We start from the raw sequence: 25,421 nt of genomic DNA on the forward strand, positions 1-25,421 counted from the left end.
AGTCATTTAGCTGCAAAGCATATTTTTTGTAATTTTACAAACATATCTCTTTTTTTAAATATTTGAATATTTCTAACCATCTGAATATGGTTAGAAATTTTGGCGGTTTCTCATCACTTGACATGAAATAAGAAGTCAAAGAAATAAAATTAGATGTCAAAAGTGAACAGAGCAAAATGGTGTGACTTCAATGAGCTGTAACAGTTAATATGCAAATTTCATAACCTTTAAAATGAAAAAATATGAGATTACTTACGGAGACGATACTGCATGACTCTGCAGGAGCGGTCACATCTGGAGTGGTTCTGGGGACAGAGGCTGGAACTCCAGGGTCCTGCATCTATATAATCATGCAGTGAATTATGAAAGATTACAATAGATGCAGTGAATTATAACTCATCAAATATAACTGTCCAATAATTTTAACTCATGTTAAATGGAATTATACACCACTGTTCAGAGGCGTGTGACCAGAAAGATGCTTTAGATTATTACGTTCTCCAAAGTCTTAATTGTTTTATCAAAAAATAAATTAAAACAGTAATATTTTGATATTTAAAAATCACAGTTAAAATGGTTGACTACTTAATAAAGCGTGACAAAATGTTGGACCGTTTTTGATCAATTTAAGGTGTCACTGCTGAACAGCAGTGTATATCGAATGTATTTAATTAAAGCATTATGCAATACTGTAAAGTTCTGATCTTATTTCATTACAGTATGGTTTCCTGGAATAAAAATATGTGTGTACAAAGTGGAGGCGAGCGTAATGTGTTAACTTTACTTAACAGCATGAAAAGTGGATTATGCCAATACTTACAGAGACAATGGTGCTTGGTTTCGGGGCACTGGACACTGCTGCGCTGGGTTGGTCATCCACACGTGATGGTCTTCTAGCCACACTCAAATTTGGCTTCGCTGCAGCAATGTGAGACCCGCTAAACCTTGGTTTGGTAAACTGAAAGTACAAAACAATTACAATGACATTTTCTGTACTTTATAAATTGTCAACAGAATAGAGTATTTGACACTAAAATATGGATAATAGAAAAATTGTTATTACCATTGACAAACTCGGAGTTATCCTTGATGGTGAAGGCTGCGGCCGGGCCTGAGGCTGGGGTTCACTCTGCTCCTGTGCCGCTGCAGCAGCAGGCTGTTGTTCTCTGACCCTCTGTGTTTGTTCAGAAGAGGCAGTGGGCTGCTTATAACAACAAAAACACATAAACACATTTTTGAAAGAGGAACATTGGTTTGCTTAAAAAAATACTTGCAACGCATTCACATTAATGTTACCTTCTGAGTGTGAAAACCACATGCGCACTTCTGGACCGCTCCATGCAAGGTCAACTGGCCACGGGATTGCATCGGACATTTTTCAATCTGTAACACAAATGCATTTGTAACTAAACAATAATGGTTACCTGAGCAACTCCATTAAAAGAGAAAGTTGAAGACATTTTACACTTTAATTCAAACCACCTATTCAATGAATATCCCTCCCCCACCCTTTATTTAACAGTCAATAGTTGCAAAGTATCACATAATTCTCAAAATACATAAAATCAATTAATATCTGTAACCTTTTGATAAATCTTGTGCCACTGCTTCTGCCTCGGAGCTGGCCTGTTGCCATCTGATGACAAGACTCCTGTGCTGGCAAATTTTCTGAGGCGAGAAACCCATTCAGCGTCCGACATGGCTTTATGTGACCTTTTTGTAGCCATCTTGTCCTAAACCGTTTTGGACAAAGTACTTAATTAAATAAACATTAACACAAAACAAAACAAAACAAAACAGTGTTCATGCACAAATCATGCGATGAGGTTATGCATTCTTACCGTTAATACCACCGTCAGAAATATACTCTTTGTTTGTAAAATAAACGGAGAGGTTCATGCAGTGATGTTCGCTCTTAGGTCGTGAACTTTCTACTGTACCTTCCTGACCTCTGACACTCCCCCTTCATTCATTCCTCTCGTCATAGATCGTTCGCCTTTGGATGAGTTCGGTAGCGGGGACGGGGCGCCCTCGACATTCTCTTGTGCTACGATTGGTCAAATGTTGAAAATGTTGAACTTCCGCTCGGCGATTGGCTGCAAATGTTGAAGCGCTCTCACGCGATTGGCTACCCCTTCTTTCTAACCTCTCGTCAAAGATCGTTCGCCTTCGGATCAGTTCGGAAGAGGGGGCGGGTCGCCCTCGACATTCTCTTGCGCTCCGATTGGTCAAATGTTGAAAAATGTTGAACTTCCGCTCTGCGATTGGATGCAAATGTTGAAGCGCTCTCCCCCTGTTGGCTACGAATGTTGAACACTGCAACGCGATTCGCCGCGAATGTTGAAGCGCTCCCACGCGATTGGCTGTGAGTTCAACATTCTTCAACATTTTGGCGGACTATCCTTTGGCAGCTGGACTTGTGACCAGAAGGTTGCCGGTTCGATCCCCAGGGCCGGCGGGTAACAACTGAGGTGTCCTTGAGCAAGGCACCTTACCCCTACCCGCTCCCCGGGCGCTGCAGTGATAGCTGCCCACTGCTCCGGGTGTACGTGTGTTGACGACTTGCTGTGCGTGTGTTCACTACTCTCTGGATGGGTTAAAAGCAGAGGTCACATTTCGGGTATGGGTCACCATATCTGACTAATAGGTCACTTTCACTTCACTTTCACACTTAACAGTGCCAGTTAACAAAAATAAAGATGGAAATAAACGAGTGGTGACTGAATTGTGATTTATTTGTAAATCTCTGTGTATAACTGTACTCCTATATGTTTCCAGAAGGTGGAGGACCTTTTTCTTGTACCAGCTAATTTTCTTGTAGCTTCGTTTGGCTCAGCAGCAGGTTTGAACTGTAAATGCATTACACCTTTGTATGCTTTTCCAGTTATCATCTGCTGCTGTGACAATCAAATGAAGCTATAGGAAAATGAACTTGAACAGTATGCCACCTTCTGAAATGGGAGTATGGTTAAGCACAGAGCCTATAAGTAGTACAAAAACGTCTAAAATTAGTTTAAATTTGATGTAGAAAAGACGTCGACAACAACCACATTTGGACTACAATTAGCCCTTATACAGAGGTCCTGTGGACGTCAATACTGGACGTTCGGTCGACGTTGAAAAAAACACGTCGTCTGGCATCACAGTCCGCACCTGCAGGGGACCCAGATTGGATGTGCAAAAATTACGTACAAAAGATGTCGTTTGGACGTGTCTTTGCGCAGTGGGAAGGGACACAGAGGTAGATCATAGCGAGTCTCTTTTATTGAGAACTTGCTGAAGGAATTATATAAAGGATAGAAGTATAAAAACATAATAATCCAAATGAGATCATAATGGAATTGAAAAAATAAACATGGGTGTCCATAAGAATACATTTCCTACTGCTCAAGCCTCCTTTTGGGAAAGCTATAACCAGTAAACCTAAAACCAGGGCAGTACAATTTAAACTAACCACACACACAGCCACGCACTGAATTTAAAGAAGGTGGCCAGCACCATACTACATACAGGGGGAAATAATTAACATGTCCCTGTAATAAAGACCACTTTAAAGTAACATTTGCAACAAGAAAGAATGTGAGTACAAACAGATATGATTTTGACATAAAGCATATTAATAAAGTTATATTGTATTTCCCCACAGACATCACAAATGGACTGTTCCAATTTTCCCTAAGATTTCCCATAAAACAACTGAACATTCTATTTGGCCCTCTTTGCCTGTGTCATGATGTGGGGGCGGAAGAACCCAAGTGCAGGCAGCAGTTAAGGGGTTAACCAAAACCAAGATTTATTTAAACAATAAATACAACACAAAGACCCACGATGGGGGTAAAACAAGGACAGGACTAAATAACCAAACAGAAAATAAATACTTCCCATGTGGGGGAAAAACAAAAGGAACTATATAACAAGAATTACAGTAATCCAGGATCCAAACTAAATAACAAGAGGGCAAGGCATACAATACAATACAATACAATACAATACAATACAATACAATACAATACACAGGCGGTGAGAACACGCTGTATCACAGTACGAACGAGCACAAGACGAGACACAAAGTCATTATATAGGGAGACTAACAAGGGGTAAATTAACACAAGGCAGGTGCGGGGAATGAAATACTAATGTAAAGCTAAACGAGGGAACGAGAGGGGCGGGGCCATAGACGAGACCGGAGAGAGGGCGTGTTATGTAACAGCTCTGGCTAATGATGTAATCCGCATCTGCGTGCGGTCAGGAGCTCGGCTCACGGAAACACCCGCGTCCCTGAAACAAGACTCGTTCTGTGCTAGTATGCGCCAGTGTTTAGGCAAAGAATTTGTCACCCACTTTCATTTAGACCCCGCGACCAAACGGGGGTGCGAGAACTGGACCTATGAACTGGGTGTTTGACTAAAATGCAGTGCTGTCCAGACCGATTCATATAATAATATGAAATAATATTGCTTTAAATGTATGTATTTGTATGTATTCTCGGAAACAAAGGTACACAATGGTACAAAAAATGTTCCTTGAAGAACAGTTTTGTATACCTTTTCAATAAATGTACCATTAATGGTACAAGAAAGACCTCTGATGATCCTGTTCGGTACCTTTTAAGGTACAATTGAAATTAAGGTATATATTTGTTCTCACATCAAGGGTACAGTAACCTTTATTGATAGATAACTCATTTTTATTACACATGCAAATAGCATACGATATGGATTTTTTTATGAAGTTTTGAGTAATTCCCTTATAAAAATATAATTTACATTTATTGTTGTTATTATTATTATTATTTTTATTTATAAATAACATTTGGTTTTACTCAATTGACTTAAAAGTTAGTTATAATATCAGTTGTAATACAAAATACTGACAAATTATTTATTGAGTATTTATTGTCATATATAAAAATACCTATGACAGTTTTAAATAAATGCTTTTATAATATATGAGAATATAAATTCACAATTAGTTTTGCACGCATTATTGTTTGCTATGTTAATTATTAGGCATAGCAACAACACGCCGATTGGCACATACTGTTGATTGAATAGTTTTACATGAATGTCTAGTGAGGTGCAGTGCTGGTTTAAAGTACGCTGCCTTCACGTGCTATCAGAATTCAGTTAAAGAGTATTTTTATTATTATTAATTTTAATTAATTATTATTCATATAATTATTATTACCTATAAAGCCCTACATGGTTTAACTCCTCAGTACTTGAATGAACTTTTGTATTACAGTCCTTCACGTGCATTACACTCTCAGGCGTCCTGTCAGGTTGTAATACCTAGAATTTCAAAATCAAGTGCAGGTGGTAGATCCTTATCCTATCTAGCGCCTAAACTTTGGAATAGTCTTCCCTGCACTGTCCGGGAGGCAGACACACTCTGTCAGTTTAAATCTAGACTAAAGACGCATCTCTTTAATCTTGCATACACTACACTTCCATAATATAAATCCTCTGAGGGTTTAGGCTGCATTAGTTAGATCAACCGGAACCAAAAACACAACTGATGTACTTGTTGCATCAAAGTGTGCAGAACAGTACTCTACTCTCAGCCAGTCTTGTCTCATTGTTCCAAGGTTACCACAGCGAGCAGGATGCAGTTCATGGCCTGACCTGATGGTAGATCGGAGACCTGACAAGAGCTGAGATGATAGAGCTGGATAAAGAAGGACGCGGTCTCTTGACATGTCTTCACCACAAAACTTCAAATGCTATTAGATTATTAATGATAATCTTAAACTACAATTTATTTTATTATTAAGTTTATTTATTTTATTTAGCCTTGTTGTGCAAGTTCTCTGGAGCTTGTGCAGAGGCAGCAGCTTTTGCCAGAGGGGAACTGGAATCCCCTGGTTGGGCCTGGGTTCTCCTGAGGTTTTTTTTCTCGATTAGAGTTTTGGGTTCCTCGCCACCGTTTGCATACTGTTTTGCATCTGCCTGGCTGGGGGGGCTGTTTTAGAATTTTAAAGTTTTACTTAATTAATATTGCATATAGAAATTTATAGTCTGTTATATTTGACCTGCACTCAGGGAGAGATTCCGCCAGGCCCAGATGAACGTCATATGCCCATCCACAACTAGAGATTACGCCAGCTACATCGGAAAATCCCGTGCCATCCTCCTGCGAGAGCCTGCGGACTGACTGACCATCCAGCTCCATCCAAGGCAATTCCATCACCACCAAGAAAAAGGCGACAATCTGGCCGGCCCAGCTCAGACAATTCCATCCCCAACCGAGAGCAAAGACGGACTACCTGTCACATAAATGCTAAATTTACAATACTTGGTATTTAATGCTAAACTTACATCACATGACAGAAGTTTGAAGTTATGACTGCACTCAGTGACTTTGATTGGAGGTAGCTGGGTGGGTGTTGTAGGGAGTGGGGGGGCTTGTTGGTTGTGGTTAGGGGCGTTTCATTTGTTGGGACTGTGTGGGTCTGGTCTGGTTGGTCTTGTTTTGTGGTCGATGTCGGACAACAGAGGAATAAATTTAATTATGCCATTACTACTTTTCCCTGGTTGTTCCTCTGTTGTCTGTTGTTGATCGCGGAATGGGACCGGGTTGGACCTGCACGGTTTCGGCGGGTGGGGCTTCCTGGGTCGCGGCTCGTGGGCTCTCCCTGTTCTTCGTGGACGTTGCTCGGTGGCTTTGGTCGGGGTCACTGAGTGCAGCTATGACACGTCAGAGGAGATCTGGCCCTCCCGGCTGAGCCTGGTTTCTCCCGAGGTTTTTTTTTCTCCATTATTCAGCATTGGAGTTTGGGTTCCTCGCCACAGCAGAGCAGTGCAGTGTTGGCTTGCTCACCGGGAGACTGCATTTATTTATTTATTTATTTATTTATTTATTAGATATTATTTATTATAATGATCTTGCTTGGTCTATAAACACCATGCACTGTGCTGTGTTTTACCTTTCTGTGTTTTTCTTATTTCCTCCTGTAAAGCTGCTTTGGAACAATGCACATTGTGAAAAGCGCTATAAAAATAAAATTGAATTGAATTGAACTTGTGCTTCTCTCTCCTTTATCTTAAATGTGTGCTCTCACTGTGCATGTGTGTGTGTGCGTTCATGTTTGTATATCCCGGTGGGGACCTAAACCTGAATACACACCAACACATGGGGACTCGTGTCACCGTGGGGACCAAAATTGAGGTCCCCAGGGGCAAAAAAGCTAATAAATTGTAGAGAACAATATTTTTTACAAATCTAAAAATGCAAAAAGTGTTCTATGATCTTTAGGTTTAGGGATAGGGTTAGGGATAGGGGATAGAATATACAGTTTGTACAGTATAAAAACATTACGCCTATGGACTGTCCCCACGGGGATAGTCAACCAAAGCCTGTGTGCGTGTGTGTGTGTGTGTGTGTGTGTGCGTGCGTGTGTGTGTGTGTGTGTCTTTGTGTGTGCGCGTACTTGTCTGTGTACGTGTGCGTGCGCGTCCGTGTGTTTGTGTCTGTGTGTTAGTACGTGTGCATATTGTGTGTGTGGAGTGTTTTGTATGTGGGTATGTCTGTCTTCTTTGTTTTCACCTTTTTCTTATTTTTGCAGGTACAACTTTAATTGGTTTGCTTATAGTCAATATGTCTTATGTACAGCTGCTTTGTAACAATGGAAATTGTAAAAAGCGCTATATAAATAAAGTTGAGTTGAGAGTTGAGTTGAGAGTACATAACACAAGATCATTAAAATTACATTTCAGCGAAGACAAACAAACAAACGGAATGAAATGTTTTTATCTGCATTTTAGCTATTCCAGGAAATGGGCCGAATGCATGACGTTTCTGATTTAAGCCGGCGCTTCCAGGTTTCCTTCAGCAAAATTGTGCCCAATGTGTTGAGGTTGGCTAACGGGAAATCTGCTATAGAAGCACAGTACATGGATGCCAGAGGAGAAGCTGTAGCAGAGAATCTTTGTGGTATGCATGATCGCTCTCTAGGCTTTGCTTGTTTTAAAAAACATATTTTAGTACTGTTCATCTTTATACCTATTAAATGTATTTTTAGATATGGATTTCCGAGCTGCTCTGGTTTTACTTCCTGTGATATTCAGGGAGAAAGTGGACAATTATGTCACAATTGGAGTCGGACAGGTATTGCCGTGTTTCCTATACATTCACAAAAACTTTACTCTAGCCCCTTTCACACTGTAAAATCAGCAAATTTATGAAAGATTGCCAGAATGACTTAATGGGTAATTACAATAATGTGCTGTTCACACATGCAACAGTGTTCCATCTCTTTACTGGTAAGACGGCGTTCACACATTCTTACTAAAATACCAGTAAACTCAAGTAATGTCAATCATCAATTATTAATATTATGAGTTTCTGGCTTTTATATAGTCATTTGGGACATACATTTACTTCAGACTTTTCTAAACCTGATTTTCTTCTTTTTGTTCAGGATGAACCAGCTACACCATATCCCACTGTACAGATTTTGGGAACGTCTGACTGGAAACAGGTCTTGAGTGAGAAGAGAATCTTCAGCACTGTGAAAATGGAGGGATCTGAAATTTGCCAAACAGTTGGGGTCGAGGATGGAGTTCTTTCTGGTTTTTGTGCATATTTTGTCTTCAACTTTGCGTATCCCTCGCACAACAGGAATACCCTGCTCTTTCTCCAGAGGCATGTGTTGAAGGTAACGACACTTGGTGACAAGCCGTTGCCAACTGCTGTTGTCAGGATTATTAATCTTTTATCCTAGACTCAGAGGATGCCACGGCCCTATGCTTGTTCAAAGTGTTCACGTCGACATTTTACTGCAGTAAAACTAATTAAACATATAAGAATGTTTCAAGCACCTGTAAAAACTTCATGAATATCAATGCTTCTTTAAGCAAAAGTCACCAATTCAAATTTCATCCAGAAGCATGCTGGGTGATTATGAAAAAGTTACTGGAACAAGTGTGAGCACGCCATTCACATCTTTACCCAAAGAGCTTCAAAATACACTGAGAAGCCACAAAAAATTCAAGCCATAAATTTTGCAGATAAAACAATTAATCGTGTGAAAGAGGTTTGTCTAAACAATTTAAATATGCAACCAAAGATGTATTTGTTGTCGATGTTGTGCATACAGTGGAAGTTCCAATATTCAAGTATGTTTTCAACATAGACACATTGTTGATACTGTGTGGAAAACGTCTCCGTTGTGTTGAGAGACAGACTGGGGTCTGATCTTGAGAACCTATCATCTCCGAGAGGAATTTAAAACGCTAATGGGCTTTGGCGAAGACGTAATCTTCCAGTGAGATCAGTACTAGTAGCATACTGAGAAGCTTGGACCGACGGCCATCACAGGCGGTGGCGTTCATCTCTATAGCGAGACGCCGTCCGGCGCCGTAAGAACACTGGGGAAACACTGCTCTCCTCGTTGAAAAGCGTGTTACGGAGGCCACATCCTACCACAAGGGGAGGTTACATGTGGAGACACCAACATGGTCTCACCAGAGGGGAGAACAACATGTGAGAATTTGTGTCAGCCCGAATGGGGGGACAGAACCCAGGTGGGGTAAACCACCGGAGGGGAGGTCACAGGCTCACCCAAAGGGGAACCAGGAGTGAGGAATTCAACATACGGAATGACCCTGCAGGGGAGTCACTACGTATGGGGCAACAGTCCTAGTATAGGGGTCCACCTGAGCAGGGGCGACTCTACCAGTACTGGACTTGGTTCCAACAAACCGCTCCGCTCGGTTTGTTTCCATAATTGCCAGCTTAGTGATGGATGGAATGCCTGTATTTCACCCGAAGGGGGGAAGTAGGGAGGCTAAATAGCGCGCTAGACTCACCTGGAGAGGGGAGAAGGCGCTTTCGCAGGCATACGCCCAACCCAGTTGTCGACCTTACACGCGGGTAGCGTGTAAGACCCGCACTGGTCCCACGCGGAGGTTGTAAAACCTCGCGAAGGTACTGGGCGTAGCCCAACCCGCAGCACTACATATGTCTGCCAGAGAGGCGCCCTGAGCCAGTGCCCACAAGGAGGCCATACTCCGAGTGGAGTGCTGTCACTGCAAGCGGGCACGGGCGACTTGAGACTGGTATGCCAATGTGATGGCATCCACAATCCAGTGCGCCAATCACTGTTTGGAGACAGCCCTCCCCTGGTGCTGTCCCATAACAGACAAAGAGCTGCTCAGAGCTTCTAAGCTATGCATGTGGTCCAAGTAGTGTACTGGACACAACACATTGGAGGTTGGGTCTTCCTCCCCAAAGGGAAGTGCCTGCAGGTTCAGCACCTGGTCCCGGAAGCGAGTGGTGGGAACCTTGGGCACGTAACCGGGCCGGGGTCTCAGGATAACGTGAGAACGACCGAGCCCGAATTCTAGGCACCAATGGGACACGAAAAAGGCCTGGAGGTCCTCTACCCTCTTGATGGAAGCGAGTACCATCAAGAGTGCCATCTTCATCATCCGATGAGGAAGAGTGGCATCTCTGAGGGGCTCGAAAGGGGCCGTACCAAGGCCCTGTAAGACCACATTAAGGTCCCAAGAGGGTACGGAGCGCGGTCGAGGTAGATACACCCTTCTCGCGCCCCTAAAGAACCTGGTGACCAGGTCATGTTGGCCGAGAGACTTACCCTCCACGAGATCGTGATGAGCGGCAATAGTGGCTACATACACTTTCAATGTGGATGGGGAGAGGTTACTCTTGAGTCTCTCTTGTAAGAAGGCCAAAGCTGACCCGATCGGGCAATTCCGTAGGTTCTCCCCGTGGGAAGAATGCCAAGACGAGAAGAGACGCCACTTATAAGCGTATAAATGCCTAGTGGCGGGGGCTCTAGCCTGCAGGACGGTCTCTCTGACTCAAGGTCTCCTCGTCCTGTCCAGGGGCCAGACATGGAAATTCCAGAGGCCTGGTTTGGGGTGCCACACCGTGCCCTTCCCCTGCAGGACCTGTGCAAGGAGGCTCACTGGGGGGAAGGCACACTTCCACTTGTCCCGTGGCCAGCTGTTTGCTAAGGCATCCGTGCCGAGGGGTCCCTCGGTCAGGGAGTACCAAAGCGGGCAATGAGTGGAGTTCGGGGAGGCAAACAGGTCCACCAGCGCCTGGCCGAACCGCTCCCATATGAGCCGGACTGCGCGGTGATGGAGTCGCCATTCTCCGCGGGGCGTCCCCTGACGAGAGAGCGCATCGGCTGTCTGGTTCAGGTCGCCCGGGATGAAACGGGGCTCGCAGGGACTTGGTCACCTGCTGACTCCAGAGGAGGCATCCTGCGAGTCTTGACATCTGCCGTGAGCATATGCCGCCTTGATTGATGTACACCACAGCAGCCGTGCTATCCGCCCGGACCAGCACGTGTTTGTCCTGCACGAGGGGCTGGAGCCTCCTCAGTGCCATAAGGACATCCAGCAACTCTAGGCAGTTGATGTGCCACCGCAGCCGGGGACCCGTCCACTGCCCTGATACTGCGTGCCCGTTGCACACGGCACCCCACCCCTGCAGGGAGGCGTGTGTCATGACCACGACGCGCCTCGATCCCAGGGGTGAAGGTGCGAAGGCTCTGAGGCGTTAGTAATGCGCCTGGTGCCGGTGTGCCACGCCGTCCTTGGAACACGACTCTGAATCCAGTGCTGAAGCGGTCGCATGTGAATCAACTACCCCTGTCGAGGATGCCATGTGCCCCAGGAGCCTCTGAAAATGTTTCAGCGGGACCGCTGGAGTCCGCCTGACAAGTTTCAGACAGTTCAGCACCGAATGCGCACGCTCGTTTGTGAGACGCGCTGACATACGGACAGAGTCTAGTTCCACACCGAGATAAGAGGAGCTCTGAGCTGGGGAGAGCTTACTCTTCTCTCGGTTGACCCGCAGGCCCAAGAACCGTGACAGCGGAACAAGAGGAACGCATCCTCTTTTTTGGAATGGAACTCAACTCTGTCTCCATTACAGCGCAACTGACTACAGAGCGCGCTCAGTCAGTGTTGAACTGCCTGGAACATTTCAAGCAGTCATCGGTCCCCCTTAAACAATTTCAGAGGCTCCTGGGCACATGGCATCCTCGGCGGGGGTGATACCCCTCGGGTTGATGCACATGAGACCGCTCCAACACTGGCTACAGAGTCGAGTTCCCTGGAGAGCGTGGCACACCAGCAGCAGGTGGATGGTCGTTACGCCTCTCTGCCGACGCACCCTAACCCCTTAGTCTTCAATGACCTTTCTACGGATGGGGGTCCCTCTCGGGCAGGTCACGAAGCGCGTCGTGGTGATGACAGACGCCTCCCTGCAGGGTTGGGGTGCCGTGTGCAACGGGCACGCAGTGTCAGGGCGATGGATGGGCCCCTGCCTGCGCGGGCATATCAACTGCCTAGAGTTGTTGGCTGTGCTACTTGCACTGAAGGGGCTACAACATCTCGTGCAGGACAAGCACGTGCTGGTCCGGTCGGACAACACAACTGCCGTAGTGTCTATCAACCGCCAGGGTGGCGTTCGCTCACCGCAGCTAACACAACTCGCCCGACGCCTCCTCCATATCCCACACATATCCCAGGCGACCTGAACCAGACAGCCGATGCGCTCCCTCGTCAGTTGATGCTTCGCGGAGAGTGGCGACTCCACCCCCGTCCAGCTCATTTGGGTACAGTTGGGCAGGCTCAGGTAGACCTGTTCGCCTGATGTGCTGACGGACCTAGTGCTACCGGACGTTGTAAACCCCCAGCAGGGCGGTTCCGTATGATGTATCCTCATGATTGGTTCCCACCTTGGTAACCCATGACCTTCCCTAGGTGGACCTCCACCTTGCGGTAAACTACTTCAGTCTGCACATTTTTCCCATAAGTTCTCCCCTAAACGGCGAGACCATGTTGGTATCTCCACTAAAACTCCTCCCTACGGTAGTGGTCTCTGTAGGGCATCCCCCATTTGAGGAAGTAGCGCTTACCCAGTGGCCTTACGGTACCGGGCGGCTTCTCGCTGTTAGAGAAACAAGGCCACTGCCTATGAGGGCCGAAGGCAGGGGCTTACCACCTTTTCAAAAAGCTCTGGGACCCCCTACCTATCCACTGGAGTGTTACAATCTCATGGTAGCGCTCACGTCTGACACGCCCAGGCCAGTCAGCGTCGCTTCGCTAGAGATTGTGACATGGCACAGCGCCGTGGCATTTTCCATAGGAACCCCATCTGTCAGTTCGACACAACGTCGAGAGACCGACAGAAAGGGAACATCTTGGTTACGGATATAACCTCAGTTCCCTGATGGAGGGAACGAGACGTTGTGTCCCTCATGCCACAACGCGTGCCGCCGCTGCAGCAGTCGAGAGAGGTCTCAGGCTCCTCAGCCCAAAGGTGAATGAATGCAGCACGCCATCTCCCTTTTATACCCGGATATCCGGGGGTGGTGTCCGGCATGCAAATTTAATTCTCCAATTTCATTGGCCTTCTCTAAATTAGTCGGAAGCGATAGGTTCTCAAGAGCGAACCCCATCTGTCGGTTCGACACAACGTCTCGTTCCCTCCATCAGGGAACTGAGGTTACATCCATAACCAAGACGTTTTGTATGATGCCAGGAGAAGAACTGGACTACCAGGCACTTGACCTTTATATGGTTGATGATGTTTTGTATGTAGGAGCCAGATATGTGTAGTCACTTAACAGGTTTTTGTAGAATTGTTACAACGTTTTTTGGATGTTTTTGCATTATACATGGCATTCAATTGTATTAGGAATAATTTATGTTTTAAAATGTTAATGTTAAAATTGTAATGGTTATGGTATAGTTCAGGCAAAAATGACAATTCTGTCATCATTCACTCACCCTCAAGTTGAGCCGGCATCCTGTCCTGTTCCCGCCACAGATCCCCGCCGGCAGTCCAGCCGGCAGTCCAGCCGGCATCCCAGCCGGCATCCAGTCCGGCGCAACCGGCATCAAGTCCAGTGCAGCCGGCCATCCAGTCTTGCAGAGCCGGCCATCCAGTCCGTGTCTACCGGCATCCAGTCCGGTGCAGCCGGCATCCGGTCCGGCATCCCCAGATGTGCCCTTGTGTTCCCTTTTTTGGACTTCCTCCCTTGGACTCTTGTGCTTCCCCCCCTTGGACTCTTGTGCTCCCCCTTGGACTCTTGTGCTCCCCCCTTTTATGGTTATTGTATTTATCATGTTGCCCTGTTTTTGTCTATGTCACTGTCTGTCCCGCCTTGTTTGTGCCTTGAGGAGCGTCAGGTACGGGCTTCTGTCATGGCTCTGCCACCAGACCAAGAAAGACATGACACGAGGAGGCAGAATCATGACAGAACCTCATGTTTAATGTGGAGAGAGGCATTTTTGGCCCTTATGGCTTGCCATACACTCTCTCCGATCTCGTCTTTGTCCCCACCCCCTTGTTTCCTCATTATTGATTGTTAATTATTTCATGCCCCACAATTGTCCCCCTCTTGATTTGATCCCTTTATAGTGCCCTTGTGTTTTCTGTCCTGTGCTAATTCATTGTGATTTGTTTGGTGGGTTCTTCTGCCTTGTCAGTCTAGTCTAGTGTAGTTCATGTCAAAAGTTAATTTTAGTCTTGTTTAAGTGTAGTTAGTCTTAGTCCTGTCTTGTCATGCTATTATTTTCCCCTGTTTTGTTATGTTATCCCCTCGTGGGTTTTTGTTTTTTTATCTGTTATGATTAAACGTCCTGTTAACCCCTAACCCGCTGTCTGCACCTGGGTCCTCTGTCCATGGCTCACCACGTTCATGACATACTGTAAGTGTGATTAACAATGTTGATTATATTTTAATGTTTTAATAAACGCGGCTACATGCTTCGTGCTGTAAATACGCCGCTTGCGCATCCATTGTCCAAGCACAATAAACGTGTGAACTATACAAGAAATTGTTAGTTGCTGGAAGAAACTTTTTTTATGCACCGCAACAGCAGGTGGCTTTACATGACCCTCCGACCCAAAGTCTGAGAACCTTTGATATAAATGACCATACTGCCAATTAGTGTAGTGGGGTAATAGATGAGATTGCGGGTTCGCACACTCATTTCACAATTAAATAATTAATAAATCCATGGATTTAGTTTGTAATTTGGTTTATTTTTATCCCATGAGTCCTAATAAATGCAACTTCAACTATTTCTAAAGTTCTATTTTATAACCATGCATTTTATTTAATTGTGAAATCAATGTGTGAACCCGCAATCTCATGCCCAAATATGTCAACACGCTACACTAACTGGCAGTATGGTCATTTATATCAAAGCTTCTCAAACTTTGGGTCATAAGGAGGGTCACGTAAAGCCGCTTGCTGTTGCGGGGCATTAAAAAAGTTTCTTCCAGCAACTAACAATTACACTTGTATAGTTCACACGTTTATTGTGCTTGTTCACTGGATGCTCAAGTGGCGTGTTTACAGCATGAAGCATGTAGCTTGTGGCCGCGTTTATTAAAACATTAAGATATAATCAACATTATTAATCACACTTACAATAGAAGAGGAATAATATAAACAACTATGCCATAATTGTTCAGCCCTAAAATGTGGTATTTTGATATTGCAATTAAATGTTTTTATTCATGACAAGAAAATTAAAAATACTAAAAGGGAGTGAATATGTGTTTTTCCCTATTTTCTCATTTAAAAGCGTGCCATGAGATACCTTTCATTATACCTGTGTTTGGGAACACCTCGTTTATATTATCATAATACAGTATACTGTATGTTGCTATAAAAAACTCCTGAATTTGAAAAGAAAAACATCTGAATTTAGGGGCTGCTCCGTTGAGTTTGTCTAGAGTTAGTTAGGCCAACAAGATCTAAAAGCTGCTGAATTTGCTCCTGTGGCAGGCGACATTTTGTAGAAGTGTCTCTTCTGATATGGAAGCCAGGGGACTAAAATGTTCTCTTAAGAAATAGTGCACATACGCTAACTGTGTCATGAAACTGACAGGAACAGAACCCAAGTGCAGACAGCTCTTCAACAAAAAACATTTATTTAACATGGACAAAACAGAACTCAAAATCCTTCGAGGGGGAAAACATAACATAACTCAAGACTTAAAACATAACTGTAACAACGTTCGTGTAGGTGAGAAGGAAGAGATCGAGGACAGGTTGACTACTGCAGAGAAGAAGTATGGTTTATTAACAAAATATATCAAAGTTCAATGCTGACGCTGCGCGTCTCTGTTTCCAGCCTCCGTGTTCCACTGGAGCTGACGATCCTCTCGTGAAGCACTCCTCTCTCGAGCTTTCTCTCTCTCTGTCTCCGCAGTAGACTCTGCTGGCTCTCACACGCCCGGCTCCTGTCTCCGAGCTGTTTATATGCATCCCCACACCAATCACTGGAATAGAGGACAGCTGATCATCATTTGCACTTCGCACCCCATTTACTCACCACTCTTCTCTCAGCCTTCTCTCCCGCTGCAGACCTTGCTAAATCACACCCCCCTTGCCACATACCCCCACCGCCCGACTCAGGCCGGGGAGCCCTCCGGCCTGCAGCCTCCCCCCTCCCCCTTCGCCTGGAGAGGAAGTCGGCCACAGCCATCTGTGCCCCCGGCCTGTGGATCACCTTAAATTTAAACGGCTGTAAAGCCAGATACCAACGGGTGATCCGCGTGTTGGTATCTTTCATGCGGTGGAGCCATTGGAGGGGAGCGTGATCCGACCAGAGGGTGAATTCCCGCCCCAGGAGATAATACCGGAGGGTGAGAATGGCCCACCGGATCGCCAGACACTCTTTCTCAATGGTGCTATACTTCGCCTCCCTCTTTGAGAGCTTGCGGCTGATATACAGCACCGGCCGTTCCTCTCCCCCCATCTCCTGGGACAGGACAGCCCCCAGCCCTCTGTCCGACGCGTCGGTCTGCAGAAAAAAGGGAAGAGAAAAATTAGGCGAGTGTAGGAGCGGCCCGCCGCACAGGGCAGCCTTAACTTGGGTAAAAGCCTGCTGGCACCGCTCCGTCCACTGGACCGGATCTGGTGCCTCCTTTTTAGTGAGATCAGTCAGCGGGCTGGCAAGCTCCGAATAATTGGGCACAAACCTCCTGTAATATCCTGCCAGCCCCAGAAACTGTCTCACCTCCTTCTTGGTCTTAGGCCTCGGGCAGGTCGCAACCGCTGCCGTCTTGTTAATTTGGGGACGCACCTGCCCATGACCCAAGTGGAAGCCCAGATACCTGACCTCCACCCAACCGCACACTTCTTCGGGTTGGCCGTGAGCCCGGTCTCCCTCAGCGTCCCCAGGACCGCCCTCAGGTGCTCCATATGCCGCTGCCAATCGTTGCTGTAGATGATAATATCATCGAGATAGGCAGCCGCATATGTCGCATGTGGCCGGAGGATGCGGTCCAAGAGGCGCTGGAAGGTGGCCGGAGCTCCGAACAAGCCGAACGGAAGGGTGACAAATTGGTGCAATCCGAACGGCGTGGTAAAGGCTGTCTTCTCTTTAGACACTGGGGAAAGGGGGATCTGCCAGTATCCCTTCGTCAAATCCAGTGTCGAAAAAAAACGAGCGGTGCCTAGCCGATCTAACAACTCGTCAATCCTTGGCATGGGATACGCGTCAAATTTCGACACGGCATTCACCTTGCGATAGTCTACACAGAACCGAATCGAGCCGTCCGTTTTAGGGACTAAAACTATCGGGCTCGCCCAGTCACTGTTAGACTCTTCTATTACCCCCAACTTCAACATCGCGTCTAATTCCACCTGAACCACCTTTTTTTTGTGTTCAGGTAACCGGTAGGGTCTACTTCGTACCACTACCCCAGGCTCGGTCTCAATGTGGTGCTGAATAAGGTTCGTGCGACCAGGCAGGGGGGAGAACACATCCGCAAATTCCGCCTGCAGGCGGGCCACATCCGTGAGCTGCGAGGGTGAGAGGTGATCTCCCCCCAGGGCCAGGGCGAGAGATTGATGTTTAACATTCGCCTCCGGCCCGAGATCATCCTCTCCCGTTACCACAGTCGCCAACATCACGGACTCCTCCTCACTCCATTTTTTTAGGAGGTTGAGGTGGTAAATTTGCCGTGCTCCCCGTCTGTCTGTTCGTACGACCTCATAATCAAGATCCCCTACCTGCCGTGTAACCTCAAAGGGTCCTTGCCACTTCGCAAGTAATTTTGAACTGGAAGTAGGGAGTAATACAAGTACCTTCTCTCCCGGAGTGAATTTTCGCAAGTTGGTTCCCCTATTATAACCGCGGCTCTGCTTGTCCTGGGCCTGTAACAAATTCTCCATAGATAGCCGCCCCAGTGTATGGAGTTTTGTTCTCAGGTCCATGACATACTGAATTTCATTTTTGCTCGTGGATGGTCCGTCCTCCCAGGTTTCCTTCAATACGTCCAGCACCCTCGAGGTTGCCGCCCGTAAAGAAGTTCAAACGGGGAAAACCCCGTGGAGGCTTGCGGGACCTCCCGTACCGCGAACAATAGGGGTTCCAACCACTTATCCCAATTTTTGGCGTCCTCGTGTACGAACTTACGAATCATGGTCTTTAATGTGAGATTAAACCGCTCCACCAGGCCGTCTGTTTGTGGGTGAAAGACGCTGGTACGGATCGATTTAATGCCCAATAATTCGTATAGCTCGCGCAGTGTGCGTGACATGAACGCCGTGCCTTGATCCGTGAGGACCTCGCGGGGGATCCCCACCCGGGAGATGATACGAAACAGAGCCTCCGCAACACACTTTGCCGAAATGTTGCGCAAGGCTACTGCCTCGGGATATCGGGTTGCATAGTCCACTATGACTAAAGCAAACCGATGTCCCCGTGCTGATCGTTCTAATGGCCCGATGAGGTCCATCCCAATTCGTTCGAAGGGGACCTGCATCAACGGAAGAGGGCGCAATGGCGCTTTTGGTGTGGCCGGTGGATTCAACAACTGACATTCACGGCAAGACGCGCACCACCTGCGCACGTTGTCGTGAATGCCCGGCCAAAAAAAACGGGCCATGAGACGATTTAATGTGTTAGTTTGCCCCAGATGTCCTGCCATTGGATTACAATGAGCCGCCTGAAAAAGCATTTCCTGGCGGCTCTTTGGAACTAATAATTGGGTTATATCCTCCTTGGTCTGAGCGTCCTGGGCCACTCGATATAACCGATTGTTCCGAAGTGCAAAATAGGGGTAGGCGAGAGGTCGGGCAGGCTGCACCGGCTGCCCGTCAATGGACGAGACATGCTCAAAAGCCCGTTTTAAGGTCTCGTCCTGGGCCTGCTCCAGGCGAAAGTCATCGCGGTCCGAGAGGATCAGCCTCTCGATCCCGCTTTCTCCTCCCCCGGAGTCAGACCCCTGCGAGCCGGGTTCTGCACTGCCCGCCTGCACGAGCCCTCGCCTTCCCCGGTTTCTCTTTCCCCAAGCAACATCCGTGCATAAAACCCTTAATAATTCTGGAAAAGCAGGCCAATTCGTCCCTAGAATTAACGGATGTCGGAGGTGCGGATTAACGGCCACCTCAACTCTATGCTTTTTCCCTTTAAATTTTATTGGCAGCGACATGAGGGGATATTGAACCACATCCCCGTGCACACACCGTACCTTAACCGCGCGGCCTTTATATCATGCCACGGATCGAATCAGGCTTTGGTGGATCGAGGTCTGGTTGCAACCGGAATCCACCAGAGCCCGATAGGTACCCCCCCCAATACTCACTGGTATCTGGTACTCGCCAGCCTGACCGGGGGCAGCCTGAGGCGCGTCCGGGACCCGAACCATTAACCCCACATCCATCATGGGACATCGGTCGAGAAAATGGTCCGGATCCCCGCAGCGCCAACAGGCCGGCCCAGACCTACCCGCCGCCCGGGCGGCAGAAAATGGGGGCGGTGCTTGGTGTGGGGAGGACGGAGACATGGGGTGGTGTTCCTCCAGCGCCGATCCGCCGGTGCGTCCCTGCATCCCGCTGGACCCATCATCGGGCCGAGGAACAGTCCCGCCTCGCCCCCGAGGCGGGAACCGCGGTGGACCCGGTGGCCGGGCTCGAGGAGCCGGCACTGGTCGACTTGGAGGAGGTGTGGGGGTGTGTGAGAGCGAGGCCGATGGAATTGCCTCCCCGACCCCGGGGCACGTGACCAAATGGTCCTCCGCCAGCTGGATGGCCGAGTCCAGCGACGACGGCCGGTGGCACTGGACCCACGCAGCTGTCTGCCGGGGAAGACGGGTGGCAAACTGCTCCAGCACCACCCGGTCGACGATCTTCTCCACGTCGCCTTCCTCGACCCTCAGCCATCTGCGGCACGAGTCCCGGAGCTGCTGAGCGAGGGCGAAGGGTCGACCGGTTTCTGCCAAGCCCAGCGTCCGGAAACGCTGGCGATGCTCCTCTGGGCTCCGGCCGACCCGCTGTAGAATGGCCCTCCTCAGCTCATCGTAAACCAGGAGGCTCTCTGGGGGCAGCTGTTGTGCCGCCACCTGTGACTCTCCGGACAAGAGGGGGAGGAGCCGGATTGCCCACCTGTCCCTCGGCCAACCGCTGGACTCAGCAGCTTTCTCAAAAAGGTGGGAACGCCTCCGGCTCATCCTGGGGTCCCATCTTTGTCAGCCACAGGTGGGAACCTGATGCCGCCTCCGTACGGCCCCCAGCCTGAACCTCCCGGTCCACCCAGCTCCGGAACGCCTCGCGGTCCTCTTTCTGGGCCTGGAGGACAGCCTGGAAGCGGGCCTCCTGGTCTGCCCTCAGCTGCAGCAGCGCCTGGTGTTGCTCGCGGTGGAGGACCGCGAGGGACAAGATGACGTCCGCAAACGGGGTTGCCGGCGGAGCTTGCATCTGGCCACGGCTTCCTACTTCCTTCTCCCGGGTTTCGGCACCACTGTAACAACGTTCGTGTAGGTGAGAAGGAAGAGATCGGGGACAGGTTGACTACTGCAGAGAAGAAGTATGGTTTATTAACAAAATATATCAAAGTTCAATGCTGACGCTGCGCGTCTCTGTTTCCAGCCTCCGTGTTCCACTGGAGCTGACGATCCTCTCGTGAAGCACTCCTCTCTCGAGCTTTCTCTCTCTCTCTCTCTGTCTCCGCAGTAGACTCTGCTGGCTCTCAAATGCCCGGCTCCTGTCTCCGAGCTGTTTATATGCATCCCCACACCAATCACTGGAATAGAGGACAGCTGATCATCATTTGCACTTCGCACCCCATTTACTCACCACTCTTCTCTCAGCCTTCTCTCCCGCTGCAGACCTTGGTAAATCACACCCCCCTTGCCACAATAACTTAACTTAGCAAGACCAGGGGCATCAGGACAAGACAGGGATAAAGAAAAACGAACCAGCACTGGACAGCAAACACAAGGGCATTAAATAGGAGAGGAACAAAAGAGGCAACAGGTGAAGGGCGTAAACTGATAACGGGATAATGAATAAGGAAACAAGGGGGCGGGGCTAAGACAAAAGACATGGGGCTGTAATGATCATGTCAAGGCGCGAGCCAGGACTGGAGCGATGACCCAACCACCGCCACCGGTCTTCGAGATCCCGACCAGGAACCGCTTTGCCGCCCTCTGCGAGACGGAATGCAACGCTGTGGTCATCAGAGACTCAATCGTCCGGAACGTACGCGCTTCCTCCACTAAAGGTAAGGTGCGCACTCATTGTTTTCCTGGCGCCCGTGTTCTTGATGTCTCTGCGCAGGTACCTGCGATCCTGAAGGACGACGCTAACGTCGGAGCTGTCGTGCTGCACGCGGGGGGTGAATGACGTCAGGATGAGGCAGTCGGAGATCCTGAAGAGGGACTTCAGGAGTCTGATCGAGACGGTACGCAACGCATCGCCCACGGCGAGGATCATCGTATCAGGGCCGCTTCCTACCTACCGACGAGGGAATGAAAAGTTCAGTAGACTATTTGCTCTAAATAAATGGTTGATGTCATGGTGTATTGAACAGAAGCTGCTCTTTGTTAATAATTTTGATCTGTTCTGGGAGCGACCTAGGCTCTTCCGCCCTGACGGCCTGCACCCCAGCAGCATCGGAGCGGTTCTTCTGTCTGACAACATCTCAAAGACGCTACGCACCGCTTGACTACGTCTCCCAGCGGTAAGTCAAAACTTTAACCATAGTCTGTGTTCCTCCCACTCATCTGTTAGAAATGTTACTGCTTCCAAATGCATAGAGACTGTGTCTGTCCCCCGAATAATACTACAAAATAACAAAATAGCCAAATCTCAGAGAAAAAATCTAATCGTGATTAAACCTGAGGACAATGTAATAAACGACCAAAACAAACTCATAAAGTTCGGCCTACTTAATATTAGATCACTAAATTCAAAAGCAGTTATTGTAAATGAAATGATCACAGACAACAGTTTTGATATACTTTGCCTTACCGAAACCTGGCTTAAACCAAATGATTATTACGGTCTAAATGAGTGTACCCCACCAAGCTACTGTTATATGCATGAGCCACGTCCGGTTGGTCGAGGTGGCGGTGTCGCAACAATCTTTAGAGACTTTCTTACTGTAACTCAGAGAACGGAGCATAAATTTAAATCATTTGAAGTGCTTGCGTTGAACATAATTGTTCCAATTGACAGTAAAAAACCATTGCTTTCTTGTACGTTGGCTACAGTGTATAGACCCCCTGGTCCCTACACTGATTTTCTGAAAGAGTTTGCGGACTTCCTATCGGACCTATTGGTTAACGTTGATAAAGTACTAATTGTCGGAGACTTTAATATCCACGTAGATAGTGCTAACGATGCATTAGCAGTGGCGTTTACAGAGCTATTACACTCTTTTGGAGTAACACAACACATCAATGGACCCACTCATCGATTTAATCATACACTAGACTTGATTATATCTCACGGAGCCGATCTAACCAATATAGATATTATACCTCAAAGCGACGATGTCACTGATCACTATCTTATAACATGTACACTGCGCACTGCAGAAATCAGCCGTTTAACTCGTTATCGACAGGGTAGAACAATTACCTCAACTACTAAAGATAGTTTCGCAAAGAGCTTGCCAGATCTGACTCCTTTAATAACCATACCAATAAATATAGAATCGCTCGATGACATGACCAGCAAATTGGGCACTATTTTCTCTAATACATTAGAAGCTGTCGCACCTATGAAGTCAAAAAAGATTAATGAGAAAAACGCAGCACCATGGTACAATAGCACCACTCGCGCCCTTAAAAGAGAAACACGTAAACTGGAGCGCAAATGGAAACAAACCCAATTAGAGGTCTTTAAAATTGCGTGGAAAGAGAGTGCAAACTGTTATAAAAAGGCACTAAAAGCAGCAAAGGCTGAGCACCTCCGTAACCTCATAGAAACTAACAAAAACAATCCAAGGTTTTTATTTAGTACAGTTGCTAAACTAACAAATAAACAGACTTCACCTGACCTGGGTATTCCGCCGCACCTTGGTAGCAATGATTTCATGAACTTTTTTACAGAGAAAATCGAAAACATACGAGACAAAATAGTAAAAACTCAACCTCCAAGTCTGTCCTATAAATTAGTACCAACCATCGCCCCAAAAGAAAGGCTACAGTGTTTTTCACCTATAAAACAGGAAGATTTAATTAAACTTATTGCAACATCTAAACCTACAACTTGCTTATTAGACCCCATACCAACTAAATTATTAAAAGAGTTATTACCCGTTGCAATTGAGCCCATTTATAACATTATCAACTCGTCAATTAATCTAGGCCATGTCCCAGGAGCCTTTAAACTGGCCGTCATTAAGCCTCTTATCAAGAAACCAAACTTAGACCCCAATGAACTAGGAAACTATAGACCGATTTCAAATCTCCCTTACCTGTCTAAAATACTAGAAAAAGTAGTGTCCACTCAGTTGTGCTCTTTCTTACAAAATAATGACATACACGAAAAATTCCAGTCAGGTTTTAGACCGCATCATAGTACTGAAACTGCGCTCGTTAAAATTACAAACGACCTGCTTATAGCATCAGATAAAGGTAACATCTCACTCCTAGTCCTGCTCGACCTTAGTGCTGCGTTCGATACTGTAGACCATAAAATACTTCTAGATCGCTTACACAATTATACCGGTATTCAGGGACAGGCACTACAATGGTTCAGATCTTACTTATCAGACAGACATCAATTTGTCCATTTAAATGGGGAATCATCAAATCTAACGCAAGTAAATTATGGATTACCTCAGGGATCGGTTTTAGGACCCTTGCTATTCTCCATATACATGCTGCCCCTTGGAAACATTATTAGAAAACATGGAATTAGCTTCCACTGTTATGCAGATGATACTCAGCTATATATCTCATCAAGACCAGATGATTCCTTCCAACTATCCAAATTGGCAGAGTGCATCGACGATATAAAGCATTGGATGACTTGTAATTTCCTTCTTTTAAATTCTAATAAAACAGAAATATTACTTATCGGACCAAAGACACGTGAGCAGAATATTTCGGATTATGACCTGCAAATTGAAGGCTGCACTGTTACTCCAACAAATACAGTTAAAGACCTTGGCGTTATATTAGACAGCAACCTGTCATTTAAAAATCACATCTCAAATGTCACAAAAACAGCCTTCTTCCACCTTAGAAATGTTGCCAAATTGCGAAATATTTTATGTGTGGCTGATGCAGAGAAGCTTATTCATGCATTTGTGACCTCAAGACTTGACTACTGTAATGCACTGCTTAGTGGTTGTCCTGCAGCATCAATAAACAAACTACAGTTAGTTCAGAATGCAGCTGCCAGAGTTCTAACCAGGTCCAGAAAATACGATCACATAACCCCAATGTTATCAACCCTTCACTGGTTACCCATTAAGTATCGTATTGACTTTAAAGTTCTTTTAATTACTTATAAAGCCTTAAACGGTTTAGCCCCTACCTACATAACAGAGCTTCTACCACACTACAACCCATCACGCTCTCTAAGATCTCAAAACTCCAGACTTTTGATAACACCTAGAATAACTAAATCCACCAAAGGGGGTAGAGCTTTCTCATACGTAGCACCTAAACTCTGGAATAGCCTCCCCGATACTATTCGAGGGTCAGACACACTCTCCCAATTTAAATCTAGATTAAAGACACATCTTTTCAGCCAAGCATTCACTAACACATAGCTAATGAACAGCAGCTACGCTAATTATTCTCTTTCTGCCCTCGCCTCGGGATGCCCATCCCGAGGTAGGGAGAGATTCCGCCAGGCCCAGATGAACGTCATATGCCCATCCACAACTAGAGATTACGCCAGCTACATCGGAAAATCCCGTGCCATCCTCCTGCGAGAGCCTGCGGACTGACTGACCATCCAGCTCCATCCAAGGCAATTCCATCACCACCCAAGAAAAAGGCGACCATCTGGCCGGCCCAGCTCAGACAATTCCATCCCCAGCCGAGAGCAAAGACGGACTACCTGTCACATAAATGCTAAATTTACAATACTTGGTATTTAATGCTAAACTTACATCACACGACAGCAGTTTGAAGTTATGGCTGCACTCAGTGACTTTGATTGGAGGTAGCTG

The 25,421-nt window shown here is 46.9% G+C and overlaps 1 protein-coding gene across 1 annotated transcript; it reads right to left on the reverse strand.

Moving 5' to 3' along the window:
• Nucleotides 1-187: 187 nt before the first annotated feature.
• LOC130550002 (uncharacterized) lies at nucleotides 188-2,335 on the reverse strand. Its single transcript, XM_057327336.1, has 6 exons — nucleotides 1,941-2,335; nucleotides 1,584-1,733; nucleotides 1,297-1,383; nucleotides 1,064-1,201; nucleotides 821-958; nucleotides 188-340 (listed from the first exon to the last, which is right to left on the reverse strand). The coding sequence occupies exons 1-6, from the start codon at nucleotides 1,983-1,985 to the stop codon at nucleotides 188-190; spliced, it is 711 nt and encodes a 236-aa protein (XP_057183319.1). The 5' UTR covers nucleotides 1,986-2,335.
• Between the last annotated feature and the right edge of the window lie 23,086 nt (nucleotides 2,336-25,421).

The sequence above is a fragment of the Triplophysa rosa genome, unplaced genomic scaffold (genome assembly GCF_024868665.1).
Source record: "Triplophysa rosa unplaced genomic scaffold, Trosa_1v2 scaffold211_ERROPOS241140, whole genome shotgun sequence".
NCBI lineage: Eukaryota > Metazoa > Chordata > Actinopteri > Cypriniformes > Nemacheilidae > Triplophysa > Triplophysa rosa.

What these genes read in the sequence shown, in the direction of transcription:
- LOC130550002 (XM_057327336.1), bottom strand. Translation starts at nt 1,985, where the DNA reads ATGACGAGAGGAATGAATGAAGGGGGAGTGTCAGAGGTCAGGAAG. An exon ending in TAACTCCGAGTTTGTCAATG is followed by an intron (nt 959 to 1,063) that starts GTAATAACAATT and finishes TTGTACTTTCAG; the next exon opens with TTTACCAAACCAAGGTTTAG. An exon ending in AACCAAGCACCATTGTCTCT is followed by an intron (nt 341 to 820) that starts GTAAGTATTGGC and finishes ATGATTATATAG; the next exon opens with ATGCAGGACCCTGGAGTTCC.